Source organism: Sphaeramia orbicularis, unplaced genomic scaffold (assembly GCF_902148855.1).
Source record: "Sphaeramia orbicularis unplaced genomic scaffold, fSphaOr1.1, whole genome shotgun sequence".
Classification (NCBI taxonomy): domain Eukaryota; kingdom Metazoa; phylum Chordata; class Actinopteri; order Kurtiformes; family Apogonidae; genus Sphaeramia; species Sphaeramia orbicularis.
The window spans coordinates 10,001-37,742 of NW_021941585.1; the positions used below are offsets into that span (position 1 = coordinate 10,001).

The 27,742-nt window shown below is 44.0% G+C and overlaps 2 protein-coding genes across 3 annotated transcripts in view; one reads left to right on the plus strand and one right to left on the minus strand.

Annotated features, from left to right (window-relative positions):
• Positions 1–17,206, plus strand: part of LOC115416282 (transcription termination factor 1) — a 26,203-nt gene extending 8,997 nt beyond the window's left edge. For both annotated transcript variants that reach the window (XM_030130033.1, XM_030130035.1), the window contains 9 exons: positions 2,394–2,515; positions 3,974–4,159; positions 4,567–4,645; positions 5,766–5,890; positions 6,334–6,529; positions 6,611–6,694; positions 15,735–15,800; positions 16,331–16,416; positions 16,908–17,206. In XM_030130033.1, coding sequence (XP_029985893.1) covers positions 2,394–2,515; positions 3,974–4,159; positions 4,567–4,645; positions 5,766–5,890; positions 6,334–6,529; positions 6,611–6,694; positions 15,735–15,800; positions 16,331–16,416; positions 16,908–17,074 — 1,111 coding nt within the window. In that variant the 3' untranslated portion in view covers positions 17,075–17,206. The remainder of the gene's footprint in view (positions 1–2,393; positions 2,516–3,973; positions 4,160–4,566; positions 4,646–5,765; positions 5,891–6,333; positions 6,530–6,610; positions 6,695–15,734; positions 15,801–16,330; positions 16,417–16,907) is intronic.
• Positions 17,207–18,725: 1,519 nt separating this feature from the next.
• LOC115416278 (gelsolin-like) lies at positions 18,726–25,401 on the minus strand. The gene is made up of 17 exons (XM_030130025.1): positions 25,026–25,401; positions 24,775–24,929; positions 24,285–24,446; positions 24,089–24,148; positions 23,917–24,006; positions 23,317–23,406; positions 23,111–23,243; positions 22,928–23,016; positions 22,681–22,809; positions 22,513–22,599; positions 22,294–22,427; positions 22,128–22,218; positions 20,799–20,969; positions 20,524–20,698; positions 19,795–19,994; positions 19,649–19,709; positions 18,726–18,932 (listed from the first exon to the last, which is right to left on the minus strand). Exons 1-17 carry the CDS (start codon positions 25,339–25,341, stop codon positions 18,787–18,789), a joined length of 2,289 nt encoding a protein of 762 aa, XP_029985885.1. The 5' UTR covers positions 25,342–25,401; the 3' UTR covers positions 18,726–18,786.
• Positions 25,402–27,742: the final 2,341 nt, after the last annotated feature.

Below are 27,742 nucleotides of genomic sequence, written 5' to 3' on the forward strand. Positions count from 1 at the left end.
CAACTTCATCTAGATCATCTGCCTATTATTTTTTCACTTTAGCCTACTATAAAAACACAAAAGGACAGAAAACACAAAAAACTATAAAATCAGATTTGAAAACTGTATATAATTTATTGCATAAACGACACAAAGATGCTTAATGAACCTTTTCACAGACTTTAAAAGTGAATATTGGTTCCAGATATTAAGTATAGAAAATTAAAATTGTAATAAATTAAAACTATACTCAGATATTTGACATTAAAGCAGATCTTTACATAGGCGTCTTATCCCCTAAAAGTGTGTCAATCGAACACCGTTATAATGAGAATTAGAATTTAAATGGTAGTACTAACCACCTGCAATTTTACTACCGTTTATCGTTATACCGGTAATGGTTACATCCCTAGTGAGTATGCTGTCCACTGACGAGCAATAGAAGGCCAGCAGCAGCAGCTTCTGGTCCAGGTTGTTTTTCCTGAGGATGCGCAGGAAGTGAAGCCACTGCTGAGCCTTCTTCACCAGGGCCTGGGTGTTGGGGGTCCAGGAGTGGTCAGCTGAGATGTGAGTACCCAGAAACTGGAAGGTGGAGACGGTTTCCACCTGTACTCCATTTATGAGGAGGGGGTGTGGGCCTGTGTGCTTCCTGAAGTCCAGTAGAAGTTCTTTTGTCTTTTGGACGTTCAGGCTCAGGTTGTTGTCCGCCTTTCTGCCTCGTCCCTGTACGCTGTCTCGTCCCTGTTGTGGGTGAGTCCCACCACAGTAGTGTCATCTGCGTATTTAATAATACTGTTTGTTTGGGTGGGGGTGTTGGAGAGCAGTCATGAGTGTATAGGGCACCGGTGTCAAACTCATGTTAGTTCAGTTCCACATTCAGCCTAGTATGATCTAAAGTGGGCCGGACCACTAAGATAGTATAAATAATAGGATAAGAACTGATAAATAATGTCAACTCCAAAGTTTTTCTATGTTTTTGAGTGAAAAAAGTAAAATTCCGTAATGAAAATGTTTACATCTACGAACTGTACTTGAACACAACATGAACAAATATGAACAACCTGAAAATTCCTAGAAAAAATAGGTGCAGTTTTAACAATATTGTGCCTTAGTTATAATTTATACATGTGAATCACAACTTATAGATCACAGTGGATCTACAAATACACAAAACATTTAGTAACAGGCAGAATATTGTTAAAATTCCACTTCTCTTAAGATACTTTAGGTTGTTCATATTTGTTCAAGTTATTCACATTTTTTGTTAAAGGCTACTCTGTAAATGTCAGCATTTTTGTGTAATGTAACTTTTTTTTTTTTTTTTTTTTACAGTAAAACAAAGAGAAAAAATAGCTTTTTTCATTATTTATAGGTTATTATGATAGTGTTTGATTGGTCTGACCCACTTTAGATTGAATTGACCTAAAATGATTTGAACATCCTTGACTGTTAATATCTTCAGTGTAATTTTTGCATTTAACAAATTCATTCCCAGGGCCAGACTAGACCTTTTGGCGGGCCAGATTTGGCCCCTGGGCCACATGTTTGACACCTGTGTACTATACCAATACTAATATACTAATACTAATACAATATACTAATGCTAAAATACTACTACTAATATGCTAATATTAAAATACTAATACTAATATATTAATACTAAAATACTAATATTGAAATACTAATATACTACTACTGATACACTAACACTAATATACTACTACTACTACTACTGATACACTAACACTAATACACTACTACTACTACTACTACTACTGATACACTAACACTAATATAGTAATATTACTACTGATATACTAATATACTAATGCTAAAATACTAATACTGATATACTAATACTACTACTGATACAGTAATACTAATATACTACTACTATTATACTAATACTAATATACTAATATAATATGCTAATGCTAAAATAAAAATACTAATATATTAATACTAATATACTACTACTACAATTGATATATTACTACTAATATGCTAATACTAATATATTACTACTACTACTACTATTGACATACTACTACTAAAATACTAATATACTACTACTAATACTACTACTGTGGATGTTTTTAAAGCAAAGCTCAAGACCCACTTGTTTACTCTGTGTTATATGTCTTGATTTGTTTTTACTGTGTTAATGTTTTTAGTTTTTATGTTTTATTGTGATTGATTTTATATCTGTACAGCACTTTGATTGAAAGCACTTTACAAATAAATTATTATTATTATTTATTATTATTATTATTACTACTAATATACTAATACAAATATACTACTGCTAATATAATATACGAATACTACTACTACTGATATACTAATGCTGATACTAAAATCCTCCTCCTTATAATCCTCATCCTTCTGCTTCTGTTTTTTTGGTTTGTGTTCAGTTGGGAGGCCCAGCTGCAGGAGCTGCAGGAGTTTATTCCAAACCTCAGTCAGAAATCCTCCATCGTCATCAGTAAAATGCTGCTCTACGACCTGCCGCGATTCAGGGAATTCAAAAAGAAAGGTACTGACTTCTGCACCGACGCCAGCTGCCTTCAGGTGCAGTAGGAATTATGGGAACTAGTGCCCAACTGGGACCTGTTCAACATGGCGGACAGCAATGAGGCATTCAGGGCCAATGAGAACCAACGCTGTTGTGAAGGTTCTGCTGCTGTTACACATGTATACATGAAACCATTCACACAGTAGAGCCAAAAGTACCGAGGAAAAGAAGAAAGGAAGAAAACCAAATCCAACTAAAGACATTTGAGTTCATCTGTGATCATTTTTAGTCACATGGAGTTCATTTTTGTTCATTTTCTCAGTCCTTTTGCCTCTGTTTTGTTCATTATTAGCTTATCGGCCGACAGGCCGTAAGCTATTGTCGTCATGCGGCATCCGTCGGCGTCATCCGTTACAAAAATTTCAATCGTCTTCTTCTCCGAGGCTACAATTCCAATTGACTTCAAACTTGGTATACAGCTTCTTTATGATGATGTCAACAAAAGTTCGTGAAATTATTTGGATTCGGATCTGATTCTGGGTTTGGTGCCACTTTAAAAAATGTCCCCATTATCAGAGATAGGAAGTGGATGGATGTAAACTCAGTAAATCTAAATGATCTCCAGTGTAAATGTCTCCAGTCCAGCCCTGATGGGGAGATGACCCAAACATAATGTCCACATGCTGATCAGGATCTTCTTCTGGATCTGGAACTGACGCAAAATTTAACATGGGCTCTTATGGGGAAAACATTTCAGTCGTCTTCTTCTCTAAAACTCCAGTTCTGATTGACTTCAAACTTGGTATACAGCTTCTGTATGATGATGTCAGCACAAGGGATTGAAATTATTTTGATCCGGATCTGATTCTGAATTTGGTGCCACTTTGAAAAATTTCCCCATTATAAGAGATAGGAAGTGGATCGATCCAATAAATCAGTATCAATGATATCAAGTGGGAATTTGAATTTTTCACAGATCTGATTGGAATATGACCAAAACATGAGCTATTTCTGTAATAGAATAAATACACAGAACTGGATGAGAGTAAACGGATCTGGATACATTTCCCAAAGCTTTTAATTTGGCCGGCAAGCTACAGGGCCATTGGTCCGATTTTTATTCATTTTCTCAGTCCTTTTGCCTCTTTTGTTCATTTTTATTCATTTTCTCAGTCCTTTTGCCTCCGTTTTGTTCATTTTTATTCATTTTCTCAGTCCTTTTGCCTCTGTTTTGTTCATTTTTATTCATTTATTCATGTTGTAGTACACAATTTGAAAAGACTACGACAACAGAAGCATTTGAACATAACACACTGGTGATTCAGGATTCACCGGTAGAACGGATTTTTCTGACAGCACCTGAAGGCATCCTAAAGGCAGAACAGGAGCGCACACTGTGGCCTCTGATGGGGGGGTGGGGGGGTGGGGGGTGGAGTCACTGTATGGGGGGTGGAGTCACAGCTGTGCTTCCTCTTGTAGGCGTGGCTCTGCGATGGGGGCGGTTCTCCGAGGAGGAGAATGAGCAAATCCGAGCCAACATTAACAACTTCTTACTTCTGACTGGAATCGACTCTGTGGAGGAGCTGATGTTTCCACAGCGATTCAAAGACAAGGAGGCAGAGATTAAGAAGCAGCGAATAAACTATCACTACATGCAGAGAATAGGTACCAACACCATTCAGACATGATTATTATTATTAGTAGGAGTAGTACTAGTAGTAGTGTTGTTATTGTTTTATTATTACTATTATTATTATTACTGTTACTATTATTATTATTACTATTATTATTATTGCTACTATTGTTATCATCATTATTATTATTACTGTTATTATTGTTATTATTATTATTTTTATTTTATTTTCATTATTATAATTATTATTATTATTCTGGAGGGTCAGATGTGACACTGTGGTCATGAAGCTGTTTTTTGTTTTTTTTTCTTCTTCGTTGGTTTAGATCCAGGGCTGTCACCAGTCAATAATAATCTGTCTGTTTATCTCTGTCTGTCTTTGTGTCTCTCTCTCTGTCTGTCTGCCTGTCTTTGTGTTTGTCTGTCTGTCTGTCTCCAGCTGAAGGAATCCCTCGTCCCTGTGTCCAGATCCTCATCAGAGCCAAGAAGATGATGGACCAGAGGAACCACATGGGAAGGTCAGACACCTGAGGGTTCATTCACAGCTTCAGAATGTGTTCATCTGAACTGTTTGAGCGTCAGAACCAATCCTCATTTTCAACTCTTAGCCGCTCCCCCTTAGCCCCGCCCCTCTGGCTAACCTCATTATGTTAAACGTTCGTTCCGTCATCCAGGACACATGACAACAGTAGAAACAGAAGAACATATTTACATATGTAAAGGAACATCAAGGAGCCTGAAGGTTCTCCATCTGCTCCAGGTACGTTCCAGAGCACAGCCGGGCTCTGCATCAAAATCGAACCGTGAACCGAGACTCAAGAACCGCACAACCAGACCAAACCCTGGAGAACCTGGACCCTTTCATCCATAGTCATTATCGGAAGGACAGCTGTCTCGGTCCTCTTCATCATCTAGACTGTGTCTCCTCCTGGACTGAAGCAGGAGGTGGTTCCACAGAAGAGGAGGTGGTTCCACAGAAGAGGAGGTAGAGGAGATGGTTCCACAGAAGAGGAGGTAGAGGAGATGGTTCCACAGAAGAGGTGTTTCCACAGAAGAGGAGGTAGAGGAGGTGGTTTCACAGAAGAGGAGGTGGTTTCACAGAAGAGGAGGTGGTTTCACAGAAGAGGAGGTGGTTCCACAGAAGAGGAGGTAGAGGAGATGGTTCCACAGAAGAGGAGGTAGAGGAGATGGTTCCACAGAAGAGGTGTTTCCACAGAAGAGGAGGTAGAGGAGGTGGTTTCACAGAAGAGGAGGTGGTTTCACAGAAGAGGAGGTGGTTCCACGGCAGAGGAGGTGGTTCCACGGCAGAGGAGGTGGTTCCACAGTAGAGGAGGTGGTTCCACGGAAGAGGAGGTGGTTCCACGGCAGAGGAGGTGGACAAATGAAGGTTCTAGGTCCGTTCAGTTCCTCCTGTTGCAGGTTCTAGAACCCCTAGGTCTCCCAGTCTAGATGGACTGGATGGAGCTCAGAACATTGTCAGATCAGTAGGGTTAGGGTTAGTGTGGGTTAGGGTTAGGATCTGAAAGTCTGTCCTGGATGTAACAGAAGTCAGAGAAGAGAACAGGACAAATATGGTCTCTGGTCCTGGTTCTGGTCAGTCTGCGGCCCTGGTTCTAGTCTGAATTTTCTCTGTTTCAGGTTCACAGACGATGAGGTTCACGCTCTGACAAAGCTTCACACTCTTCATGGTAACGACTGGAAGACAATCGCAGAGAAGATGAACCGCAGCACCGCCTCCGTTCTGAAACGATTCGCCACCACTGGTAACTCCCAGGCTCTGACCTTTAACCCCAGCATGTGACCCTTAACCCCGGCATCTGACCTGTAACCCCGGCCTCTAACCTGTAACCCCGGCATCTGACCTTTAACCCTGGCGCCTGACCCTTAACCCTGGCATCTGACCTTTGACCCCAGCGCCTGACCCTTAACCCCGGCGTCTGACCTTTAACCCCGGCGTCTGACCCGTAACCCCGGCATCTGACCTTTAAACCTGGTGCCTGACCCTTAACCCCGGCATCTGACCTTTGACCCTGGCGCCTGACCCTTAACCCCAGCATCTGACCTTTGACCCCGGCACCTGACCTTTAACCCCGGCGTCTGACCTTTAACCCCGGTGGGGTAGGTCCATGTCCACCTTAAACGTTCCAGTGTTTATTGTGAGTATTGCCGATGTTGTGATTGAGTGTACGTTGCTGCGCTTGTGCAGGTGAAGGTAAGGGGGCGTGGTCTGAGGACGAGGTGGCCCGCCTCAAAAGCGCCGTAGAGGATCACCTGAAGACCCGCCTCTGTAAAAGTCCTCCTGGCTCGGGTCTGACCGGACAGCAGCTCAGCGTGAAGCTGCCCTGGACTAGGATCAGCCTGGCCGTGGGGTCCCGGACCTGGTACCAATGTCGCCTCAAGTGGTCAGTGAGCCCTCAGCAACAAGTGATGTCACAGCGCCAGCAGCAGTTTTGATTGGTCGGATCTCTGTGTGTTTGTTTCAGGTTTTCCATCCTGAAGCACTGTCTGGAGGGTCAAAGGTCAACGTCGGGGCTGGGCATCCAGAACCGGATCGACATCATCAACACGTAAGACGCTGGTCCTCCCACCGGGGTCAGGGGTCAGAGGTTTAGTTGTAGGATTTTGCCTTTTCTTTTTATTTCATGTTCAGTCTCATTTTCACTGTGAAATCAAACCGTTTTGAAGGAGTTTGTGTTTGTGTTAGTGGGTGTTTTCCCTGGGTCTGAGTCTGGAGGTCAGAGGTCACTGCCTTCTTTTTTTTTTTTTCCACCTTTATTGAAGCGACACCAAGTGACATTATGTACAGTATTATACAATATTTACATTACATCATCATAGTGTGTGTGTGTGTGTGTGTGTGTGTGGGGGGGGGGGTTGTTAAGATATATGGCATGTAATATACAAAAACACATCAGTCAATAGTAAAGATCAATGTCCTGTCCTGGTTGTGTAAATGTTCTGTGTGTAGCATGGTGTGTAAGATGTGTATGTGGTGTGACTGTTGTGATGTGGACTTCTCAAGAAGAAAAAATTTTAAAAAGTAATAATGATAATAATAAAATAAAAATCAAATGAAGTCAAATCAAATAAAGAAAAGAAAAAAGTGAGGGATATGACCAAATACAATCATTAGGTAGCTGAAGCTGAGTGACATGAGAAAGGAAAAGGAGAGATAGAGAGAGAGAAGAAAAGAAAAAAAAGGAGGGGAAAAAAAGGAAAACGGGGGGTTAATAAAAGTATATAAGTAAATAACTGAAAATGACCAAATGTGATTCAGAGTACAATTTATCAACATTTGATGCTATTGCCCCCGCTGCCTCACCTCGCCATCACAGCACTGCTGCAGCTTTATTTATTTGGCCTGTTTATTTATCCATCCATCCATCCATTTTCTTCCGCTTATCCGGGGCCGGGTCACGGGGGTAACAGTCTAAGCAGGGACGCCCAGACTTCCCTCTCCTCAGACTCCTCCTCCAGCTCTTCCGGGGGGACCCCGAGGCGTTCCCAGTCCAGCCCACAGACAGAGTCTCTCCAACGTGTCCTGGGTCTTCCCCGAGGTCTCCTCCCGGTGGGACATGCCCGGAACACCTCCCCAGGGAGGAGTCCAGGAGGATCCGAAACAGATGTCTGATCCACCTCAGCTGGCCCCTCTCGACGCGGAGGAGCAGCGGCTCTACTCCGAGCTCCTCCCTGGTGACTGAGCTCCTCCCCCTATCCCTAAGGGTGCGCCCAGCCACCCTGCGGAGGAAACTCATTTGGACCGCTTGTATCCGGGATCTGGTCCTTTCGGTCCTGGACCCAAAGCTCATGACCATAGGTGAGGGTAGGAACGTAGACTGACCGGTAAATCCAGAGCTTCTCCTCTCGGCTCAGCTCCTTCTGAACCACAACCGACCGGTACAGCGACTGCATCGCTGCAGACGCTGCACCGATCCGTCTGTCAATCTGACGCTCCATCCTTCCCTCACTGTGAACAAGACCCCAAGATACTTAAACTCCTCCACTTGGGGTAAAGACTCCCCACCGACCCGGAGAGGGCAGACCACTTTTTTCTGGTCCAGAACCATGGTCTCGGATTTGGAGGTGCTGATCCTCATCCCGCTCGCTTCACACTCGGCTGCAAACCGCCCCAGGGCACGCTGAAGGTCCAGGTTCGATGAGGCCAACAGGACAACATCATCTACGAAAAACAGAGATGAAATCTTGTGGTCCCCAAACTGGACCCCCTCCGGCCCCTGGCTGCACCTAGAAATTCTGTCCATAAAAATAATGAACAGAACCGGTGACAAAGGGCAGCCCTGCCGGAGACCAACATGCACCTGGAACAGGTCTGACTTACTGCCAGCAATGCGAACCAGGCTCCTGCTTCAGTCGTACAAGGACCGGACTGCCCTCAGCAGAGGGCCCCGGACCCCATACTCCCGAAGCACCCCCCACAGGATACCATGAGGGACACGGTCGAACGCCTTCTCCAGATCCACAAAACACATGTGGACTGGTTGGGCGAACTCCCATGAACCCTCGAGCACCTGATGGGGAGTATAGAGCTGGTCCTGTTTATTTATTCTTTTTAAATTATATTAATAAATTTATATATTTTGCTTTTTCAGTGGTGAAAATAAACTCCCGGCCTATGTTGGGAAATGTTTGTATGAAAGTGTCTGTACTGTGCATTAAAAAACAAACAAAAAAAAACACAGGCAAGGTTGATTGTTCTCATTCCTTGCTTAGGCTCCCTCCTCATTGTGTGTGGATTATTTTTTGCTACATGTATGGGCGCCATTTATTTAACACCATTAAAAAAACATTGCACCTGTTGGTGTAAAATGAATCTAATTTTCAGAAACTAGGGTTGAGTGTGGGAATAAGGGGGCAGGACCAGGTATATGATGGCAACGGCAGCAACAACAACACCAATAGTACACTAACAACAATATGTAACTATTGTATCAATACTATAATAAACTGAGGATGAGACTAAAGAGAATGGAAAGAAGAGGGGAAACAGAAAAACAGGAAGAAAAAGAGAAAAAAAGAGGAAAAGATCAATACATAAGAAGATTTAGAAGGAACGAAAGAGGCAGGAAAAGAGAAAAATTAAAAAGAAAAAAGTAATAATCATAATTTGAGCGTGTGTGTGTGTGTAAGTGTGTGTGTGTGAAGATTAGAAGAATTTGAAATTGTGAGTGGCATATGTAATTTTAATAAATAAATGACAGATATTGACTTCAGACTTAATGATAGCAATTATGTTCCTGGTGTTGAGAAGTGATTGAGGTGAATGTTGTAGTGGTTCATGAACGGTGACCAGGAATCTGTGAAGGATGTGATGTCATCATCGTTATGGAAGCTGTCATTAGTGAGGATGTTATGTGCTGGGTAATAGAACTGGTCCAATTATTGATATTATCTGAGTGTTTAGTTTTCCAGTTTAGCAAAATAGTTTTCTTGGCGATGGTTACAGATGTCAGTCAGCTGTTCTTGTGTCTGGACGCTGTGGTAGTTGTTGTGGTGAGACCAAGTAAACAGAGAGAGGGGAGGGGGCTCTGCAGCTCAGGATATGTGTGAGTTTGTGAGTGATGGTGTTCCAGACAGTCTGTACACGAGTGCATTCCCAAAGTGCATGTAGGGAAGTGTCAGTGACTCCCATGGTGCATTGTGTGCATGTGGCTGTGTCAGTTAGTCCCATGTTCTGCGTCTTGTGTGGTGTGAATGTGTCCTGTGAAGAACTTCAGACTGAATGAGTTGCAGGTTGGTGTTGGATGGTATAGAAAAAGTGTTTTTGCAGATTTCTGTCCAGTGTTCATCTGTGAGTGTTGTGTGGAGGTCCATGGACCATTTTTCCACTGGTGTGTGTGTTGGATTGTCTGAGTTGATGTGTCTGTATAATTTGGAGGTGAGTTTTTTCAGTTCTTTATATTTTCTAGCAGTTGGGGTGGGTTCAGTGTATTGTGGGTTATGTTAATTTTACTTTGGATTATAGATTTAATTTGCAGATATTGGAAGCTGTTCTTACTGTCCAGTTTGTGTTCTGTGAGCTGTGAAAATGTGATGAATGTGTGATTATTAAATAAGTGCTGTAGGTGAGTGATGCCTTTTAGCTCCCATGTGTGAGAGTGAAGAGGTGTGGTGTTAATGTGAAAGTCTGGGTTCTGCCAAATAGGCTGTATTTACATAGTGATGTGGAAGAGTTGGTTAGTTTGAATGTTTTCCACCAGGCTGTCAGAGCTGTTGAGATGACTGTGTTTTTAAAGCAAGTGTTTTTTTTAGTGTTGTGCTTAGAGATGGTATATCTGCCAAAGAAAGGTTTGTGAAGTATGACTGTTCCAGTTGAATCCATGTGTTATTGTGTGTTGCTTTTGTCCGTTTAACTAAGTACTGTAACTGATTAGCCAGAAAGTAGTGGATGAAATGTGGTTCGCCTAGTCCGCCTTGACCTTTATTTTCCTGTAAAGTAGTGAGTTGGATTTTTGCTTTTTTGTTCTTCCAATAAAAGTGTATGCATAATGAGTTGACTTTATTGAACCATTTGTCAGGAGGTGTTACTGGGATATTGGAGAATAGATCATTTATTTTTGGGAGGATTTTCATTTTTCCTGATGCTATGCGTCCAATGAGTGTGAGTGGTGAATGTGTCCAGCGTTCCAGATCATCCTCTACTGTTGTGAGCAGGGGGTTGTGGTTAAGTGAAAACAACTCTGACAGCCTGGGGGAAATGTTCATACCCACATACCTAATATTGCCAACGTGCATTTGAGGAAGTGAGTTCTGAGCTGCAGAGTCCCAAGCATCATCTGAGAGTGGGAGTATATTTGATTTGTTCCAGTTGATGCTATAATCAGATATGGATGAGAATGTGTGAATGATTTTGAATGTTTCCTGCAGTGATTACTGGGGAGTTTGTAAGTAAAGAAGAATATCATCTGCATATAAACTGATTTTGTGTTCTGTACCTGAGACATTGATTCCTTTTATACTGTTAGTCTGACGTATTGCAGTTGAGAGGGGTTCTATGAAAAGTGCGAATAGGGAGAGAGTGGGCATCCTTGTTGTTTGCCCCTGTGCATAGTGAATGTGGTACCGTTAGCAGTGACTGTGGCTTTTGGTGATGTGTAAAGTGTGTTAATCCAGTGAATGAATGATTTACTGAAGTGTGTGAAGTAAGAATGTCCAGTTTACTTTGTCAAATGCTTTTTCTGCGTCAGGTGAACTTATGATGGTGTTGACACGTGATTGTTGAGAGATGTTAATAAGGTTGAATAGTCTACGGAGGTTGTCGGATGAGTTCTGTTTTTGATGAATCCTGTCTGATCTGGGTGAGTTAATACCAGAGTAACCTTCTGTAGCCTGGAAGCCAGTGCTTTTGTGATGATTTTGAAGTCAGTATTAATTAGTGGGAGGGGCCTGTAGCTAGTGGGCTGAGCTGGGTCCTTATCCAGTTTGAGTCCTAATGTTCTAGCTGCTGTGTTCATATGGGGTGCAGTTTGGGAGGTGTTCTTGATATCAGTTACTGTGCGGATGAAAAGTGTGGATAGTAGAGACCAAAACTGTTTATAAAATTCAGGAGGATGACCATCGGGACCGGGGCCTTTGTTATCTGGCATCAGAAGGAGGGCTTTGTGTAGGTCTAGCAATGATAGGGGCCAGTCTAAGAAGTAGACCATGTCTGGGGGAAGCTGCGGTAGATTAATGGTTCTGAAGAATGCTTGTATTTGGGTTGGGTTGGGTTCACTTTCTGAAGAATATAAGTTTTCATAAAATAACCGGAATGTATTATTGATTTCATGTTGGTCATGTGTGAATTGATTTCCTGAGGTCTGTATTGATGCTGTCATTGATGTATCTTTTTTTCGCTGCAGTAAGTTTGAAAGGTACTTAGCAGATATGTTATTTTTTCCACAAGCTCATACTAAAGTTGTTGTAAAATAAAGTTGTTTTTTCCTGTAGGATTTTATCTAGTTGCAACTGGACATTTTTCATTTCATTTGTGCTGTCTTCTGTGTTTTCTGAGAGGATTTGGATTTTTTCTTGTAGTTGTTGCTCTAGTTTTGTTTGGTTTTTCTTTTTATAGCTTGAGTATGAGATAATTTTCCCTCTTATTTTTACTTTGGCTGTTTCCCATAATGTTATTGCTGTGGTCTCCGGGGAATCATTCAGCTCCATGAAGGATGCCCACTCTCTCTCTCTATCATCTGAACGAACATTGGATCTTTAAGAAGAGAGGTGTTAAGACGCCATCTAAAGGAAGGTTTGGTATTGGACTGAACCTGAAGTGTGAGGCTAACTGGTGCATGATCGCAGATGGGGGGAATTTGGTGTCTTTTACATTTGATAGAAGAGTATTACTCAAAAGTACATAGTCAATTCATGAGGAGGAGTTGTGTACCTGTGAGAAATGTGTGAATAGTTTTGTGTGTGGATGTGACACTGTCCAACCATGGCCCAGCCTGAACTCCTGCATGTGTTGTTTTCTTGTGTCAGTGCAGTTCCAGTGTCTGTTACTTCAGTGGTATGTGAACGCTCAAGGTTTGGGTCCAATACTGTATTCAAATCTGCTGCTAAAATTATATTGGATGTTTCATTTATTTTGGAAAATATGTTATGAAAGAAAGACGGATTGTCAGTATTAGGTCCATACATGTTAATTATTGTCATGTTGTGATTGGATAGGTGTCCACTGATGATAACATAACGCCCCTCTGGATCAGTTATGGTTGAGAGATGTTTGTACAGTCGTCTATTATGGATTCAAATTGATACTCCTCGCTGTCTGCTATTAAAGGTGGATGAGTATATATTGGTGAAATCTTTAGATTGTAGATGGTTTAAATCTGTATTTGCTAAGTGTGTTTCTTGTAGAAAGCATATGTCCGGTTTTAATTGATGACTATAGTTAAAGATTTTGTTTCTTTTTGTTTGTGTCCTAATGCCACGCACATACCATGTGACAAGTGTTAATGAATTTTGTGTGTGCATGTGTTTGTGTGTGCATGTGTTTGTGTGTGCATGTGTTTGTGTGATATGGGATGAAATAAGCGTGACCAGGACAGGAAGATGACTTAACTAAGATAGAACAGATAAACCAGTTAGAATGTACATTACAAAAAAAAGAGTGATATTGAGATAAAGTAATCGGGGGGAGTAGGGGGACAGGGAAGAATGGGGTTATAGTCCATGTTCAGGAGGGGTGGCGTTGATAGGAGACTGGAGCAGTAGTGTGTCCATGTTGCCAAAAAAAAAGTAGCAAAACTAAAGAAAACAAAAAAAAGGGGAAAAATAATAATAACACACACATATATATATATATATATATATATATATATATAGATAGATAGATAGATAGATAGATAGATAGATAGATAGATAGATAGATATAGATAGGGTGGGGAAGCAAAATGTACAATGAACATTTAGTTTTTTCTCAGCAGGCACTACATCAGTTGTTTTGAACCCAAACATATACTGATGTCATAATCATACCTAACACTATTATCCATACCTTTTCAGAAACGTTTGCCCATATGAGTAATCAGGAAAGCAAACGTCAAAGAGTGTGTGATTTGCTGAATGCACTCGTCACACCAAAGGAGATTTCAAAAATAGTTGGAGTGTCCATAAAGACTGTTTATAATGGAAAGAAGAGAATGACTATGAGCAGAACTATTACGAAAAAGTCTGGAAGTGGAGGAAGCAACAAAAAACGTACCAAAGCTTTTATTAGAGCTCTCAAATCCAAAATCCTAAAGGATCCAACCAAGTCCATGAGAAAAATGGCAATTGAACTTGAGGTAGACAACAAGACCGTTAGAAATGTAGTAAAATATGATTTGAAGTTCAAATCTTACATAAGAACACCAAAACACTTGTTGACAACAGCAACAAATCCAACTTTAGCAATTTTTTGGAATCATGTTTATGTCCGCCTTCTAGCCCAGATCTAAACCCTCTGGATTCTGCTGTTTGGGGCGTTTTAGAACATGCTACCAATAGAACATCACACAGCAATGTGGACTTTCTTAAAGTTACTATTAAAGAAGAATGGGAGAAGTTGTCATCCAAATATTTGAGGAACACTTGCTCAAGTTTCAGGAAGCGTGTGAAGGCAGTTATTGAGAAAGAAGGAGGACACATAGAATAAAAACATTTTCTATTATGGACATTTTCTTGTGGCAAATAAATTCTCATGACTTTCAATAAACTAATTGGTCATACACTGTCTTTCAATCCCTGCCTCAACATATTGTAAATTTTGCTTCCCCACCCTGTGTGTATGTGTGTGTATATATATATATATATATATATATATATATATATATATATATATATATATATATATATACACACACACACACACACACATACATACATATACACATATACAAAAAAAAAACATTAAGGGGGAGTAAAGCTGAGTTCTTGCATAAGTACATGTGAATCAGAATGTGTGTGTGTCTAGGTTATGTTTGTTTTACATCATGGATATGAAGATAGATTGGGTGAGTTAATAGAGCCATGGGGTTGTTTCTGCATTACGGTATAATTGTCCATTTATGTACAGTTTGTCCATAACTAGAATGGCTTTCTGTCCTTCTCCAATCATTTCCTTGCGTACAGGGTGAAGTTTGCTCCGGCGTTGCATTATTTCTTTTGGATACTGTTCATCGAGTCCGTAGTTGGTTCCTTTCAGTTGCTTGCCTTGGTGTTGTACTTGCAATTTCTGTTTGTAATGTTCAAATTTGGCGACAGTTGGCCTGGGTCGTTCATTGTCGTTTGTGGTGTATTTTGGTCCCATCCGATGCACACGATGAAAGGTGATGGAGTTTACTGTCGCTGTTGGGAGTTTGAGTTGTGTTGCCATAAAGTCCTTCACCAGTTTCTCTGTGTCCTCAGACGGTTGTTGGATGCCAGTGAAGACGAGGTTGTCCCTCATGCTGCGCGATTGTAGGTCCAAGATCGTTTCCTTCATTGTTTTATTTTCTGTGGCTGTTGTTGTGAGCTGCTCAGTGAGGGTGTTAACGGATTCTTTTAATGACTTGATTTTCGTGGGTGAGTGTTTGTATGTGTGCCTGACTGAATTCCAAACTTTCGCAGAGTGCGGAGAATTCGCGGTGTAGTGTTTCGATGAGAGAGATCCTATTGTCCATAGCGGTTAGTCTGAGTTCGATTGCACTGAGTATGCCAGTAATGTCAGGGCAGCATGAGGGAGCGGGGGGGGTTGTCTATGTGAGCGGTACCTGAATCGGGAGATGAAGACATTCGGTGTCTCTTTCTGTCGTTGATAGGAGTGGAGTCGTTATTGGCTGATGTGGTATCGTGGTCCATGACGCACAGAGAGTAGTAGCGGTCGATGTGGTCCTCAAGCGATTCCAGAGATTCTAGGGTTGAGTATGTTTCGTGTGTAGAAAAAATATAAAATTTAACGGCGAGAAGAAAAAAAAGAAACAAACAGAAAAAAAAGGAATGATTTCCGGAGAATGAAAAGCAACAATGTTGTTTCCTCGAGCAGCAGGGCACCGCCATCTTAGATCTTGCAACGTCTCGTGGTAATTCCTCACAGCAGCATGTTCGGCCTCTCACCCTCAAAGGTCCCTGCCTTCTGTGTTTCAGGTTGTTCAACATGAACGTCAGGGAGCCCTGTGACTTCGACTGGATGGAGGTCGCCAAAGCTGTCGGGTAAGGTCAAAGGTCAATATTAGCAGGACAACGTCCAACTGCGGTCTGCGTCATGTGACCATCACTAAACACTGAAGCGATAACCTGAGGCTAATTAGCTTCAGCTTAGATCACATGTCCTAATGTGAGCCAATCAGATCACTACCCTGATGTCACCAGACTGTGGGCGGGACTGTGATGGTAGAGAGTAATGGGATAGGAGGAGGAGGAGAGAGAGAGAGGAGAGAGGAAGAGATGACAGTAGTAGTTAGTTTTCTTCCTTGTGTTGTTCCTCAGCTGTTCCAGTTCTAACTGCAGGTGGAATGTTCTTTAAACCATCAGGACTGAACAGAGCTGTAGGAGGAGGACCGGGGTTCTGCTGGGGTTGTGTTTGGGTTCTGCTGGGGTTCTGTTTGGGTTCCTCTGGGGTTCTGTTTGGTTTTTCTGGTGGGGTTCTGTTGTGGTTCTACTGTGGTTCTATTTGGGTTCATCTGGGGTTCTGTTTGGGTTCTGCTGGGGTTCTGTTTGTTTCATGAATGTTGTTGTTTCAGGGCTGTGACTCCTGTTTACGTCCAGAAGGCGTTCCGTCGAATGAAAACTACCGGAGTACCCAACTGGAACCGGCTGTCCTACGGAGGTCAGTACCCTACCCCAGTCCAGATCAGGTTAGTCCAGTCCAGTTTAGTCCAGTCCAGGTCAGTTTAGTCCAGATCAGTCCAGGTCATCTTAGTCTGGTCCAGGTCAGTTTAGTCCAGGTCAGTCCAGTCCAGTTCAGTTTAGTCCAGGTCAGTCCAGTCCAAGTCCATTAGGTGTATTTCATCTTGTCAGTTTTTTGTCCTTTTCTGTCTAATATTATTGGTCGTCTTAAATGTTTTTAAAAATGTGTTCCTGTGAATAGAACTGACCTTCAGGAAATGACGCTGACGGCGCTCATGTTTAGTCAATTCATCTCAGTCCATGGACTGAAACGGACTTCATAAACGGAACTGATCCAGAACCGTAGACCTCAGACCAGAGTTAGGCCCCAGTTAGGGATCAGTTAACACAGTGGAAAACAAAGGCAGAGTTTTTAATTGTTCACATGTATTCATGGGGTTCTTCATGTGTTCCTTCCATTTGTTCTTGCAGAGATCGTGGACATCCTCAGGGAGAGGGAACTTCCTCGGCTGCAGATGAAGTTGGACAGACTGAAGAAAAAACAGGAACAGAGGGACGGACACAGACGGACGGAGAACCCTGTGGACCTGCAGAAGACCTACCAACTGTCTGAGATCTTCTCAGAATCGGACAGCTGAAAAACAGAGGACAACTGAAAAAAAGGATTTAGGACCGAAAACTAAACCAAGAACTGAGAATTACCTCAATGTGTTGTTTTTAAAAAGTGCAGAGAATGTGTTTATGTAAATGAACCTGAAAATAAAGAAGTCTTTATGGGTTAAAGGTGGACGTTTGGGTGTTTAAGGGTTAAAGGTGGACGTTTGGGTGTTTAAGGGTTAAAGGTGGACGTTTGGGTGTTTAAGGGTTAAAGGTGGACGTTTGGGTGTTTAAGGGTTAAAGGTGGACGTTTGGGTGTTTAAGGGTTAAAGGTGGACGTTTGGGTGTTTAAGGGTTAAAGGTGGACGTTTGGGTGTTTAAGGGTTAAAGGTGGACGTTTGGGTGTTTAAGGGTTAATGGTGGACGTTTGGGTGTTTAAGGGTTAAAGGTGGACGTTTGGGTGTTTAAGGGTTAATGGTGGACGTTTGGGTGTTTAAGGGTTAAAGGTGGACGTTTGGTTCTTTAAGGGTTAAAGGTGGACGTTTGGGTGTTTAAGGGTTAATGGTGGACGTTTGGGTGTTTAAGGGTTAAAGGTGGATGTTTGAGTCTTTAAGGGTTAAAGGTGGACGTTTGGTTCTTTAACTCTTTCAGTGCCACAGGCCGATCAGATCGGCTTTGGAGAACACGCCACATTTGTGTACAAACAAACCATCCACTCCCATTTCTTTCTCACATTTCGATGACGTTCTTTCTGTGTCCCCCTTTTGAGACCAAGCAGACGGGAATTTGAGGTCACGCGACCGAATAATATTTTTATATGTTTTTAATGTTTCTTATTCTCCGGTGTTTCATCAGAGGGAGCCCTCCATGCCGGGGGGCGGCTGTGGACTCCGGGGGCTGTGGCGCCTTCTCTCACTGGGGTCCGCTCCTTTCTGGTGGGTGGGGGTCCCAGTTGGCCCTCTCCCGCTAGTTGGGATGCGGGGCTGTGTTGCTGGTGCCTGGTCGCCGGGGTCGGCGGCTGCATCCTGGTGCGGATGGCTCCCTGAGACAGCACCTCCTAAATTGATGTTTTACTTTTACTTGTACATTTTTGTTCTGGTCTACCCGTGCTCAGCCAGTCTTCTTAAGTATGTGTGAGCTTGTGGGTTTGCATGTATATGTGTGTGTGTGTGTGTGTGTGTGTGCGCGGGTGAGTGGGTGGGTGTGGGTGGGGGGCGGTACTGATTTTTAAACTGATATGTAAAGCACTTTGTGCTACAGTTTTTAATGTATGAAAAGTGCTATATAAATAAAGATTATTATTATTATTATTATTATTATTATGAATTATGCAAATTACGATCAATAATGAATCGGCTGCGTCCGGTGCGTTTTGAATCTAATCAGCAATCGGTCGGATGTTACCGAGCGGTTTCCTGAAGGATTCTTCAAATATTATAAAAACGAGGCGAAATACTGAAAAACGGCCAAATTCTGTGGCACTTTTAAGGCTTATTAGCCCCTTAACTGTCTGGCACTTAAAGAGTTAAGGGTTAAAGGTGGATGTTTGGGTCTTTAAGGGTTAAAGGTGGACCACTTAGAAAAATACAACTATGTCCTAAAGTCAGTTGCAGGTGTTCTAAGGTGTCCTGGATGAAGACAGTGGAACCAAAGGAACGTCAGCTTTCACAGATTTCAGAACCAGTGTCTGTTTTTCCCAAATGGGACTTTATTGGATTGGACCACATGTCCACAGGGTTCTTGGACTCTGGGGTCACTGCCCGGGCTCGTCACTCCAGTAGTCGTGGTTCCAGCCCAGGAACCAGCCGGTGAAGGTCGGGGGTTCGAATCCCTGCTTCACCGTCACCACCGGGGTCTGGGGGTCTCGGTCCACTGGGTCGCTCTCAATGTAGCGGACGGCTGGACAAAGACAAACAAAAGGTCGATCAGGTGGGTTCTCAGACACCGGTTCACAAACACTTGGTTCTTTATGATATAATTCATATTAAAAAGAAGTTTTGAGGGAACGCAACGATAAAAGATTAATAACACCAACGGACTTAAGGCTCTATTGTCAGCTCCTCCCATAAGGCTGAGCTCCTCCCATATGGCCTAGAACCCAGTGGCTTTCACTACCCTCAGCTTGTGACCATAGATGTGGGTGAGATCATGGTTTAACTGGTAAATTGAGGTTCTTGTGGACGGCCCACCCACAGGAGGGGCGGGGCCGGTCTGGTGCGTTGCAGAACGTTGCTGGTTCAATCCCCAGCTGCTCAAATTGAACTGTGGGGTCAGAACCTTAGTTCCCCTGAACCAACTGGAGATCCAGCAAATGACAACAGGTCTAAGGAGCCTTTAGGGTCCAGCCCTGGGAGGACCTGGGGTCACATGTTCAGACCAACATATCTGACTTCCTGTTTGGTTTAGACTGGGGCTCCAGTTGGCCCATCTGGACCCGAAACCTGGTTCTGCCAAATCTGGTCCATCTGGGTCCAAACTCATGTATGGACAGAAGTTTTCAAACGTTCACACTTGTGGGACGTTTCCTTAACCTTTTGGTGTTCTAGAACAGATTGTTTTGGTTCCATACTCAGGTTCTCGTATAAACTACCAGAGGGTTCTGAACCGTGTCTCACCTGATGACGTCGCCTCCGTCTTCTCCTCCTCCTGCGCTTCGTTTCCGATCCAGACAAACACCTACGGGAGCACAGAGGAAGTGAGGTACGACGGAAGGACCGGGCTGAGGCGGGGCCTGTAACCATAGCAACGGCGGGAGACTCACCTGGTCCCAGGCATCGAGGATCATGACGTCGTCCGGAGCCAGGTCGTCCTGTGTCAGCTCACCCGGAACCTCCTCCATCTTGAAGTTCCCCGTCTTGTTGGAGCAGGCGAACAGTTGAGGGGGATGAGCCTCCATCTGGTTCTGCAGACGGGGGTTCTGGCAGTAGTCCCCCCGGCCCCCCAGAGCATCCCAGAATGCATCTGTGATGGAAGAACACCCATGAGTATCACATTTGGGTCTTTAAGGGTTAAAGGTGGACGTTTGGGTCTTTAAGGGTTAAAGGTGGACGTTTGGGTCTTTAAGGGTTAAAGGTGGATGTTTGGGTCTGTAAGGGTTAAAGGTGGATGTTTGGGTCTTTAAGGGTTAAAGGTGGATGTTTGGGTCTTTAAGGGTTAAAGGTGGATGTTTGGGTCTTTAAGGGTTAAAGGTGGACGTTTGGGTCTTTAAGGGTTAAAGGTGGACGTTTGGGTCTTTAAGGGTCAAAGGTGGATGTTTGGGTCTTTAAGGGTTAAAGGTGGACGTTTGGGTCTTTAAGGGTTAAAGGTGGACGTTTGGGTCTTTAAGGGTTAAAGGTGGACGTTTGGGTCTTTAAGGGTCAAAGGTGGATGTTTGGGTCTTTAAGGGTCAAAGGTGGATGTTTGGGTCTTTAAGGGTTATTGTAACCCTTCCAACGGACCTGATCTGAATCGGGGACAAACGCCACTGGGATCAGGTCAAACTGGTCCTCACCTTCCTCGTTGCCCTCGTCCAGTTGGGCAGCGGTCACCCGCAGGATGGCGGCCAAGTGGTCCGCCCCCTTGGCCTCAGCTGAGCTGCTGTTCCTCCCCTTCCACATCCACGATCCAGATCCAGAGACCAGGATGAAGGCGTCTGAGGAGTTCAGGCTGGAGGAGGACGGAGCCACCTGAGGACAAACAGGACAGTCACAGAATTCCACATTTGCCACCAGAAGAATATGTTTTGGGTTTGTTTTGGTACTGTAACTCTCTGATTGGCCGTCTCACCTCCACAGCCCTGGTGCCTCCTGCCTGATTGGCTCGAATGTGGAACAGGCGTGTCTCTGCTGCCTCCGACTGTCCACCCTCTCTGGACGTCCCACCCTTGTAGATGACCAGAGGCTCCTCCCCAAACAGGCTCATGAGGTGGGGTGGCTCCTTCCCCTGGACCACCCGCACCTGAACACACAGGTACCATTGAGACGCTAATGCCACGTTTACACTACGTGGAACCGGCTCGACTCCACTCTGGTACCAGGTCCTATTCCAGACCGGTTCCACTCTGGTACCAGGTCCTATTCCAGACCGGGTCCACTCTGGTACCAGGTCCTATTCCAGACCGGGTCCACTCTGGTACCAGGTCCTATTCCAGACCGGTTCCACTCTGGTACCAGGTCCTATTCCAGACCCTTTCCACTCTGGTACCAGGTCCTATTCCAGACCCTTTCCACTCTGGTACCAGGTCCTATTCCAGACCCTTTCCATTCCAGATCCTCCCTCTTTCCAGTCCCTGGTCGTCATAGCGATGCGGTGCGTTCCTTCTGTGTGCTCTGCTCACAGTTGCTGATAAACTCACTGGTTGCCTGTTGTCTGGTCAAACTCCTGCTGAATGTTTGCGTCTGAACCTCCTGGACAAACCATGGTGTAGTTTTACAGACTGTCATCATGTGGATTCACCTACTGACAGATTTACTGGAAAAGGGCGGGGCACACACACCACTGACCAATCAGAGGTCTGCAGTGTTTACACAGTGTCACCTTTAGTACCTGGTCCCCAGTCCTGGAACCTCAGAGGAGGAGGTACCAAAAAACTAGTACCAGGTACCAGAGTCCAAAAAACTAGTACCAGGTACCAGATTCCAAAAAAACTAGTACCAGGTACCAGATTCCAAAAAAACTAGTACCAGGTACCAGATTCCAAAAAAACTAGTACCAGGTACCAGATTAAAAAAACTAGGACCAGGTAACAGATTCCAAAAAACTAGTACCAGGTACCAGATTCCAAAAACTAGGACCAGGTACCAGATTCCAGAAAACTAGTAGCAGGTACCAGATTCCAAAAAACTAGTACCAGGTACCAGATTCCAAAAACTAGGACCAGGTACCAGAGTCCAAAAAACTAGTACCAGGTACCAGATTCCAGAAAACTAGTAGCAGGTACCAGATTACAAAAACTAGTAGCAGGTACCAGATTCCAGGTCCTTTTTGTATTGGAAACACAAAAAGGACGAGTCGAGCCGATACCACGTATTGGAAACACGGCATTACATCAAGTGAGGACAGGGTCCAGATCTAGGACAGGGTCCAGATCCAGCACTGACTCCTCAGGTGTTTTACCTGTACGGCTGCTCCTCCCAGCTCCTCGTCCAGCTGGATGGCCAACAGGGCCGACGCTCCCACCTCGTCCTGGCTCGACTCCGCCCCCTGCCTGTGGAGAAACGGCACCGTCACACGAGTAGCAGTTCCACCACCGCACCTGGATGACCTCACCCCAGAACCTCACCAGATGTAGATGATGTGACCCTGTCTGCTGTCGTGGTGGTACCGATACAGAATGATGTAACTGTCGCCGCCGTAGAACTGACCGACGAGGGACGAGTCTACCGGAACCTTCTCCGATCCCTCAATTCTCCAGACCTGCCGACAGACAGAAGTGCTCGGATCAGCTACGCCTTGAACATGTGGTGTTGTCGGTCAAAGCGCTGACGCTGGGACTCGTCACCTGTTTGTCTCCGTCTCCACGGTCCACCATGCCGCTCTGAGCAGCCATGGCCTCTGATTGGTGGAGCGTCGACGCATCAAAAGGCACCTGTCCAATCAGAAACAAAGTCACAAACCAATCACAGCAGAGCTGATCCAGTTCGGACCAGGTCTGTAAAAGTCGACTCACCTTCTCGATCTTTGCGATGTTATTGGATACGTAAGCCGTTCCCATGCCAACGGTGTCCTCCGAGTCTCTCCAGTCCTTAAAGAACTGTTTGAAGAGCGGAGTCTCGGCCTCTTGAGGAAGGACCTGGACCTGAAAGGGTGACAGATAATGTGGGTTAGATCTGAACCGGTTCAAGCCGTTTAGTCGTAGTTTAACACCGATACGAGGGGACGATAATGAAACTCGATGCCACTTGTGGGCGTCGTACCGGAGTGTACGCCGGGTAGTTCATCTTGTGGATGAAGGCCTCTGCAGTCTTCAGGACAGTTCGGCGCTCCTGGGCGTTGGCTTCCTTCCCTGTTTGGACGAATCACATGAACGTAAAGAACCTGAAGGTCACATGACCACTGAAGGTCACATGTCCACCTGCTCCAAAGACGACGGGCCCAACCTTTCCACACGTAGATGCGTCCGTTGGCGCCGTTGTCCAGGATGAAACAGTCGCCAGACTGCAAGGCATCCTGGGAAAATGGACTCTGCTCCCCTACCTTGGTAATGTCCATTTCACCATCTGCGTTGGACACCTGATGGACAGATGGACAGGTCACTGCCACTGCTTCATGTCCTGAGGCCACATCTCCATGGCAATGGTGTTACCTTGTAGAGCGCAGCCTGTTTCCTGTTGCAGACGTCCCTCTTCGTGTCGTCGTTCTGAGCCTCCGGCAGCTCCGGCTTCTCACCGAGCACCTGAACACAGAGGTCAGAGGTCAGGGTAAGGCCCGCCCCCGGAGGCGGAGCTCCACACCACCTTCCTCATAGAAAACGCACGTAATAAATGGGCAGGTTTTTGATTGGTCCAAGTGTTTCCTGTTACAGTCGTGATGTTTGTCTCATTCAGACCTAAGACTCTGAACTACGTGGAGCTGAACCGGACTCAGAACCACCCTGAACAGAAGCACGGTGGTCCCTGTGGAACCGGTCTAACCCAGCTGACGTCAGCAGAGTCAGGTTCCAATCGTTAAACGGTAAGAAAATCATTATGCAATTTAACAAAGATGTAGTTGAAGGCTGTTTTGACCTAGACCAGGGTCAGCCTGACCCTTAACCCCTAAACCCTTAACCACAGACTGACCTGTGTCATAACGCTAAACCCTTAACCCCTAACCTTAAACTCATAACCCCTAACCTTAAACCCTTAAATCCTTAACCTTAAACCTTTAACCCCTACAGACAGATTTAGGCTGCTTGTGACATCACCTCCAGCATCTTCTTTGGCTCCTCCCCCTCGGCACAGACCTGCAGCTGGGACCGCCCACACCGCTCGTCGTCACGGATACTCTTGGACACCTGTCAATCAACGGCTAAAATTAGAAGGTGTCTGGCAGAAGCCGTATCGTACGTAAACGTTGCAGTCTTTGTTTTCACTCACTAGCGTCGCCTTCAGCCTCTCAAAGCGGTTGCTATGGGAACCGGACCACTGGATGATCTCCTGTTGGAAAAGAAGAGCGACAGGTTTAGCCTTGGTTAGCGTTAGCGTTAGCTCAAATCCTTCCCGTCACCTGAACTGGGTCGGACTAAGGGTCCGGGTCCTTCCAGAACCTCAGGGGTCCTGGTGGCGGCGGTACCTGTCCCAGGTCCAGGATGAAACTGTCCCCTTTGTTGAAACTGTCCCAGCTGACAGAGACCTCCGTCGCCCTGACGACGCGTCGACCTTTGACGTGCAGCAGCCTCTGCACGTCCACGTCATTGGTCACCGTATGACGGAACCCCGAGGCCACGCCCCCTTTCTGTGGAGGACAACAGTGACATCATGAGGTGGGGGTCCGGGGTAAGACCACCGAACCCACTTAACATCCAATCAGTATCCGATTATTATTGATCATGTAAACAGGGTCATTGGTTCAGCTTTAGCTGATAATGGCAGTAATCTGATTACAATAAATCTGATTAACAATAGTGGCAGTAATCTGATTACAATAAATCTGATTAACTGATCATGGCAGTAATCTGATTACAATAAATCTGATTACCACACCATCGGATTGATTTAGTTTATTTAGGGAACACATGGGTTCTGTTTCATGTACTAAAGGGGGACACACACTGGTTCTGTACCATGTACTTCAGTCCTTTCTTGAAGTATCCACAGAAGGTCTGGGACTCGTGGCCCTGGACTTCCCGGTACTGGACCGGCGCCCCCCCCAGGTGGTCGTCCATGTGGACCGCAAAGATGGCTGCCGCTCCGCTCTCGTCCTGAGAACACTCTGAACCTGTGGGACAGCGGCCAATCACAGAGCAGGGTTACAGGTGGGCCCTGCGTTTCCTGTGGTGGTTTTTGACTCCGCCCACCGCTGACTGGGCATCACCTGTCCAGTAGTGCAGGTCGTACTGTGGGTTCCCGCCCCCCCGCCGCGTGGTTTTCAGAACCAGGTAGGCGTCGCCGTCGTAGAACCCTCCGTGCAGGTTCTCACAAACAGGAACCAGCTCCATGTCCTCCACCCGCCACACCTGAAGCCCCGCCTCCTTACCTGCATCCTCAAATGCTGGATGGGCCATGTTGATGATGATGATGTCACCTACAGGGGGCGGAGCCACAGAAACACACCTGAGCAGCTGCCGTGAGTCTAGAGAACCAACCCTGAACACATTCATTAGAACTCTGGTTCCTTTTCCATCGTCCATGGAACTGTGGTTTTAAACCCGTTCATATAATAATAATAATAATAATAATAATAATAAACTTTATTTGTATAGCACCTTTCATACAGAAATTGTAGCCCAAAGTGTTTCACATTGATTGAAAAAAATACAATATTAAAATACATTTAGATTTGATTAGAAATACAATAAAATAAAAATAAAAATAAAAGCAGCGCACATTAAAATATTTGATTATACATAGAATTTTTGAAGTGCAAGAAATAAGATGAAATTTGAAATACAGTAAAATAAAAAAATAAAAACAGAAATACAATAAAATAAAATAAAAATGAAAAACCGCACATTCCTGGTTCCTGAATTGTGACCCCATTTTTATCTCCTTTCAAAGGCTAATGAGAATAAAAATGTTTTTAATTTGGTTTTAAATATATTCAGTGAACTGGCTTCTCTAATGTCTTTTGGAATTGTATTCCATAACTTTGGTGCATAGTTAGTAAAGGCTGCGTCCCCCATTTTCTTTGTAATATTTCTGGGAGTCGCTAGTAAACCTGCGTTTGATGACCTCAGTGTTCTAGTTTGTACATAACTGATCAGTAAGTTTGCAATGTAACTTGGTCCGGTTCCATTTAGAGCTTTATACGTGAGGAGTAGTATCTGAAAATCAGTTCTGTAGGTTACCGGTAGCCAGTGCAGGGAAACCACCACTGGAGTAATGTGCTCTCTCTTCTTGGTTTTGGTTCATAACCTAGCTGCAGAGTTGTGAATCAGCTGAAGTCTGTCTGTGCTGCTTTTTGGGAGACCTGTAAGGAGTGCATTGAACAGTTGAGTTCAGCAGATTTAAGGGTCAGTGTTCAAACTGACTAATGAGACCCCACCAACACTAACGACAAGTAACCTTTTCATCAGCCTTAAAAAAAACAGACGTATGGTTTAATTTCCTCTTTTGGTTCTTCTTGTTCAATAAACAGAACGTTCCAGATCAGTTCTGGTGTTGGACCGGCTGTAAAGAACTAAACCTGTACAGTTCAGAACACGTAACCGTCCGATCCGGTCCGAGGGACGAACTAAAGAAATCCAAAAATGAAACTGATGATATTAGCCATAATTTTAGTTCAGGTTCCAATCGAACCTAAAGTCCAACAGGAACAGAACATGAACCTGTAAAGAACAAATCAGCTCACATGTGCTCACAGCTCTTCTGTGTCTGTGTTCATATTAAATCAGTCTCAGTGAATCCAAAGGAACTTTGTGTTGGTAAATGACAGTTGTTCAAATGGACAGGATTTCAGTTCTGTTCAACATGTTGATGCTCATATGAACTATGTTTTCAGCTCCAAAATGAACCATTTCAGCACAATTAATGCTATATTTTCATGTCACAAATGGACAAGTTCTATTTGAACTGAACTGAGCTGAAAAACAAATCTTCTCTTCTTTTGGATTCTCCAGTTTTTCTTCCCAGATTCTCTCCTCCATATCACATGTTTTATTTGTACAGGTTCAATCTGGAGTATGGTGCTGATCCATCCTGCTTCTGTTCCACCAACACATACATGAAGAATGGCACACAGCACTGTTTACATCAACACTTTTACAATAAGAAGCATTTTTAGACACAAAGAACAATTCTATATTGTTCTTTCCTCTTTAGTCTGATGCTAAACTATCCAATAAATAATAGTGCTCCTAGTTTTTGCACAGGGATCATTAGTGTAAACGCTGACATGGCTGCAGAGCATCAGTATGATGGGATCCACAACAACCATGTCACATCCGTCCACTGACACATTTAGTGTTTTTGTGTCAGCTGGGATTGTTTTAGATCCACAATAGCAACATTTATGAAGAAGAGCACAATTAGCAATAGGAAGTCTAGAAGTTTATTCCTAATAAAGTACTGGGACTGACCAGAGCATCATGGGTAATGTCACGTCCGTCCACCAGTTATTTATGCTCTTTAATGCTATTTTAAGAATTCTATTCTAATTTATTTTCTTCTATTGTTATTATTTTATGTTCTATGCTGTATTCTGTTCTATACTGAATTTATTAATTTCAATGCCCCCCCCCACCCCCCCCCCCACCAGGTGTTAGGGTTATATCATATTAACCTTAACCCTGTTATACCATATTCCAAATCCAATATTTATGAAAATAGAGCTTCCACTGTCAGAGAATATCAGTAGTCTGTGCACAAATGGATTAGCATTATTTCCACACACTTCTGTGACTGTAGGACAACTGTTTGGACACAAATGGACACTCATGACCCCCAAAGGACATTTTAGCCAAAATACAAATGAGTCTGAGTGAAAAAACCCAGAAGAAATACAGGAACAGGTTTACATTTACAAACTGGACCAAACTAGACTAGAACCAACAGAACCAGCAGAACCCTCAGACCCATCAGAACCAGTAGAAC

Coding starts and splice junctions, on each gene's coding strand:
- LOC115416278 (XM_030130025.1), bottom strand. CDS start 25,341: ATGGACGATGGAAAAGGAACCAGAGTTCTAATGAATGTGTTCAGGGTT. Junction 24,447..24,774: donor AGAAAGGACTGAAGTACATG/GTACAGAACCAG, acceptor TGTCCTCCACAG/AAAGGGGGCGTGGCCTCGGG. Junction 18,933..19,648: donor GACGGAGGCGACGTCATCAG/GTGAGACACGGT, acceptor GTCTTTGTCCAG/CCGTCCGCTACATTGAGAGC.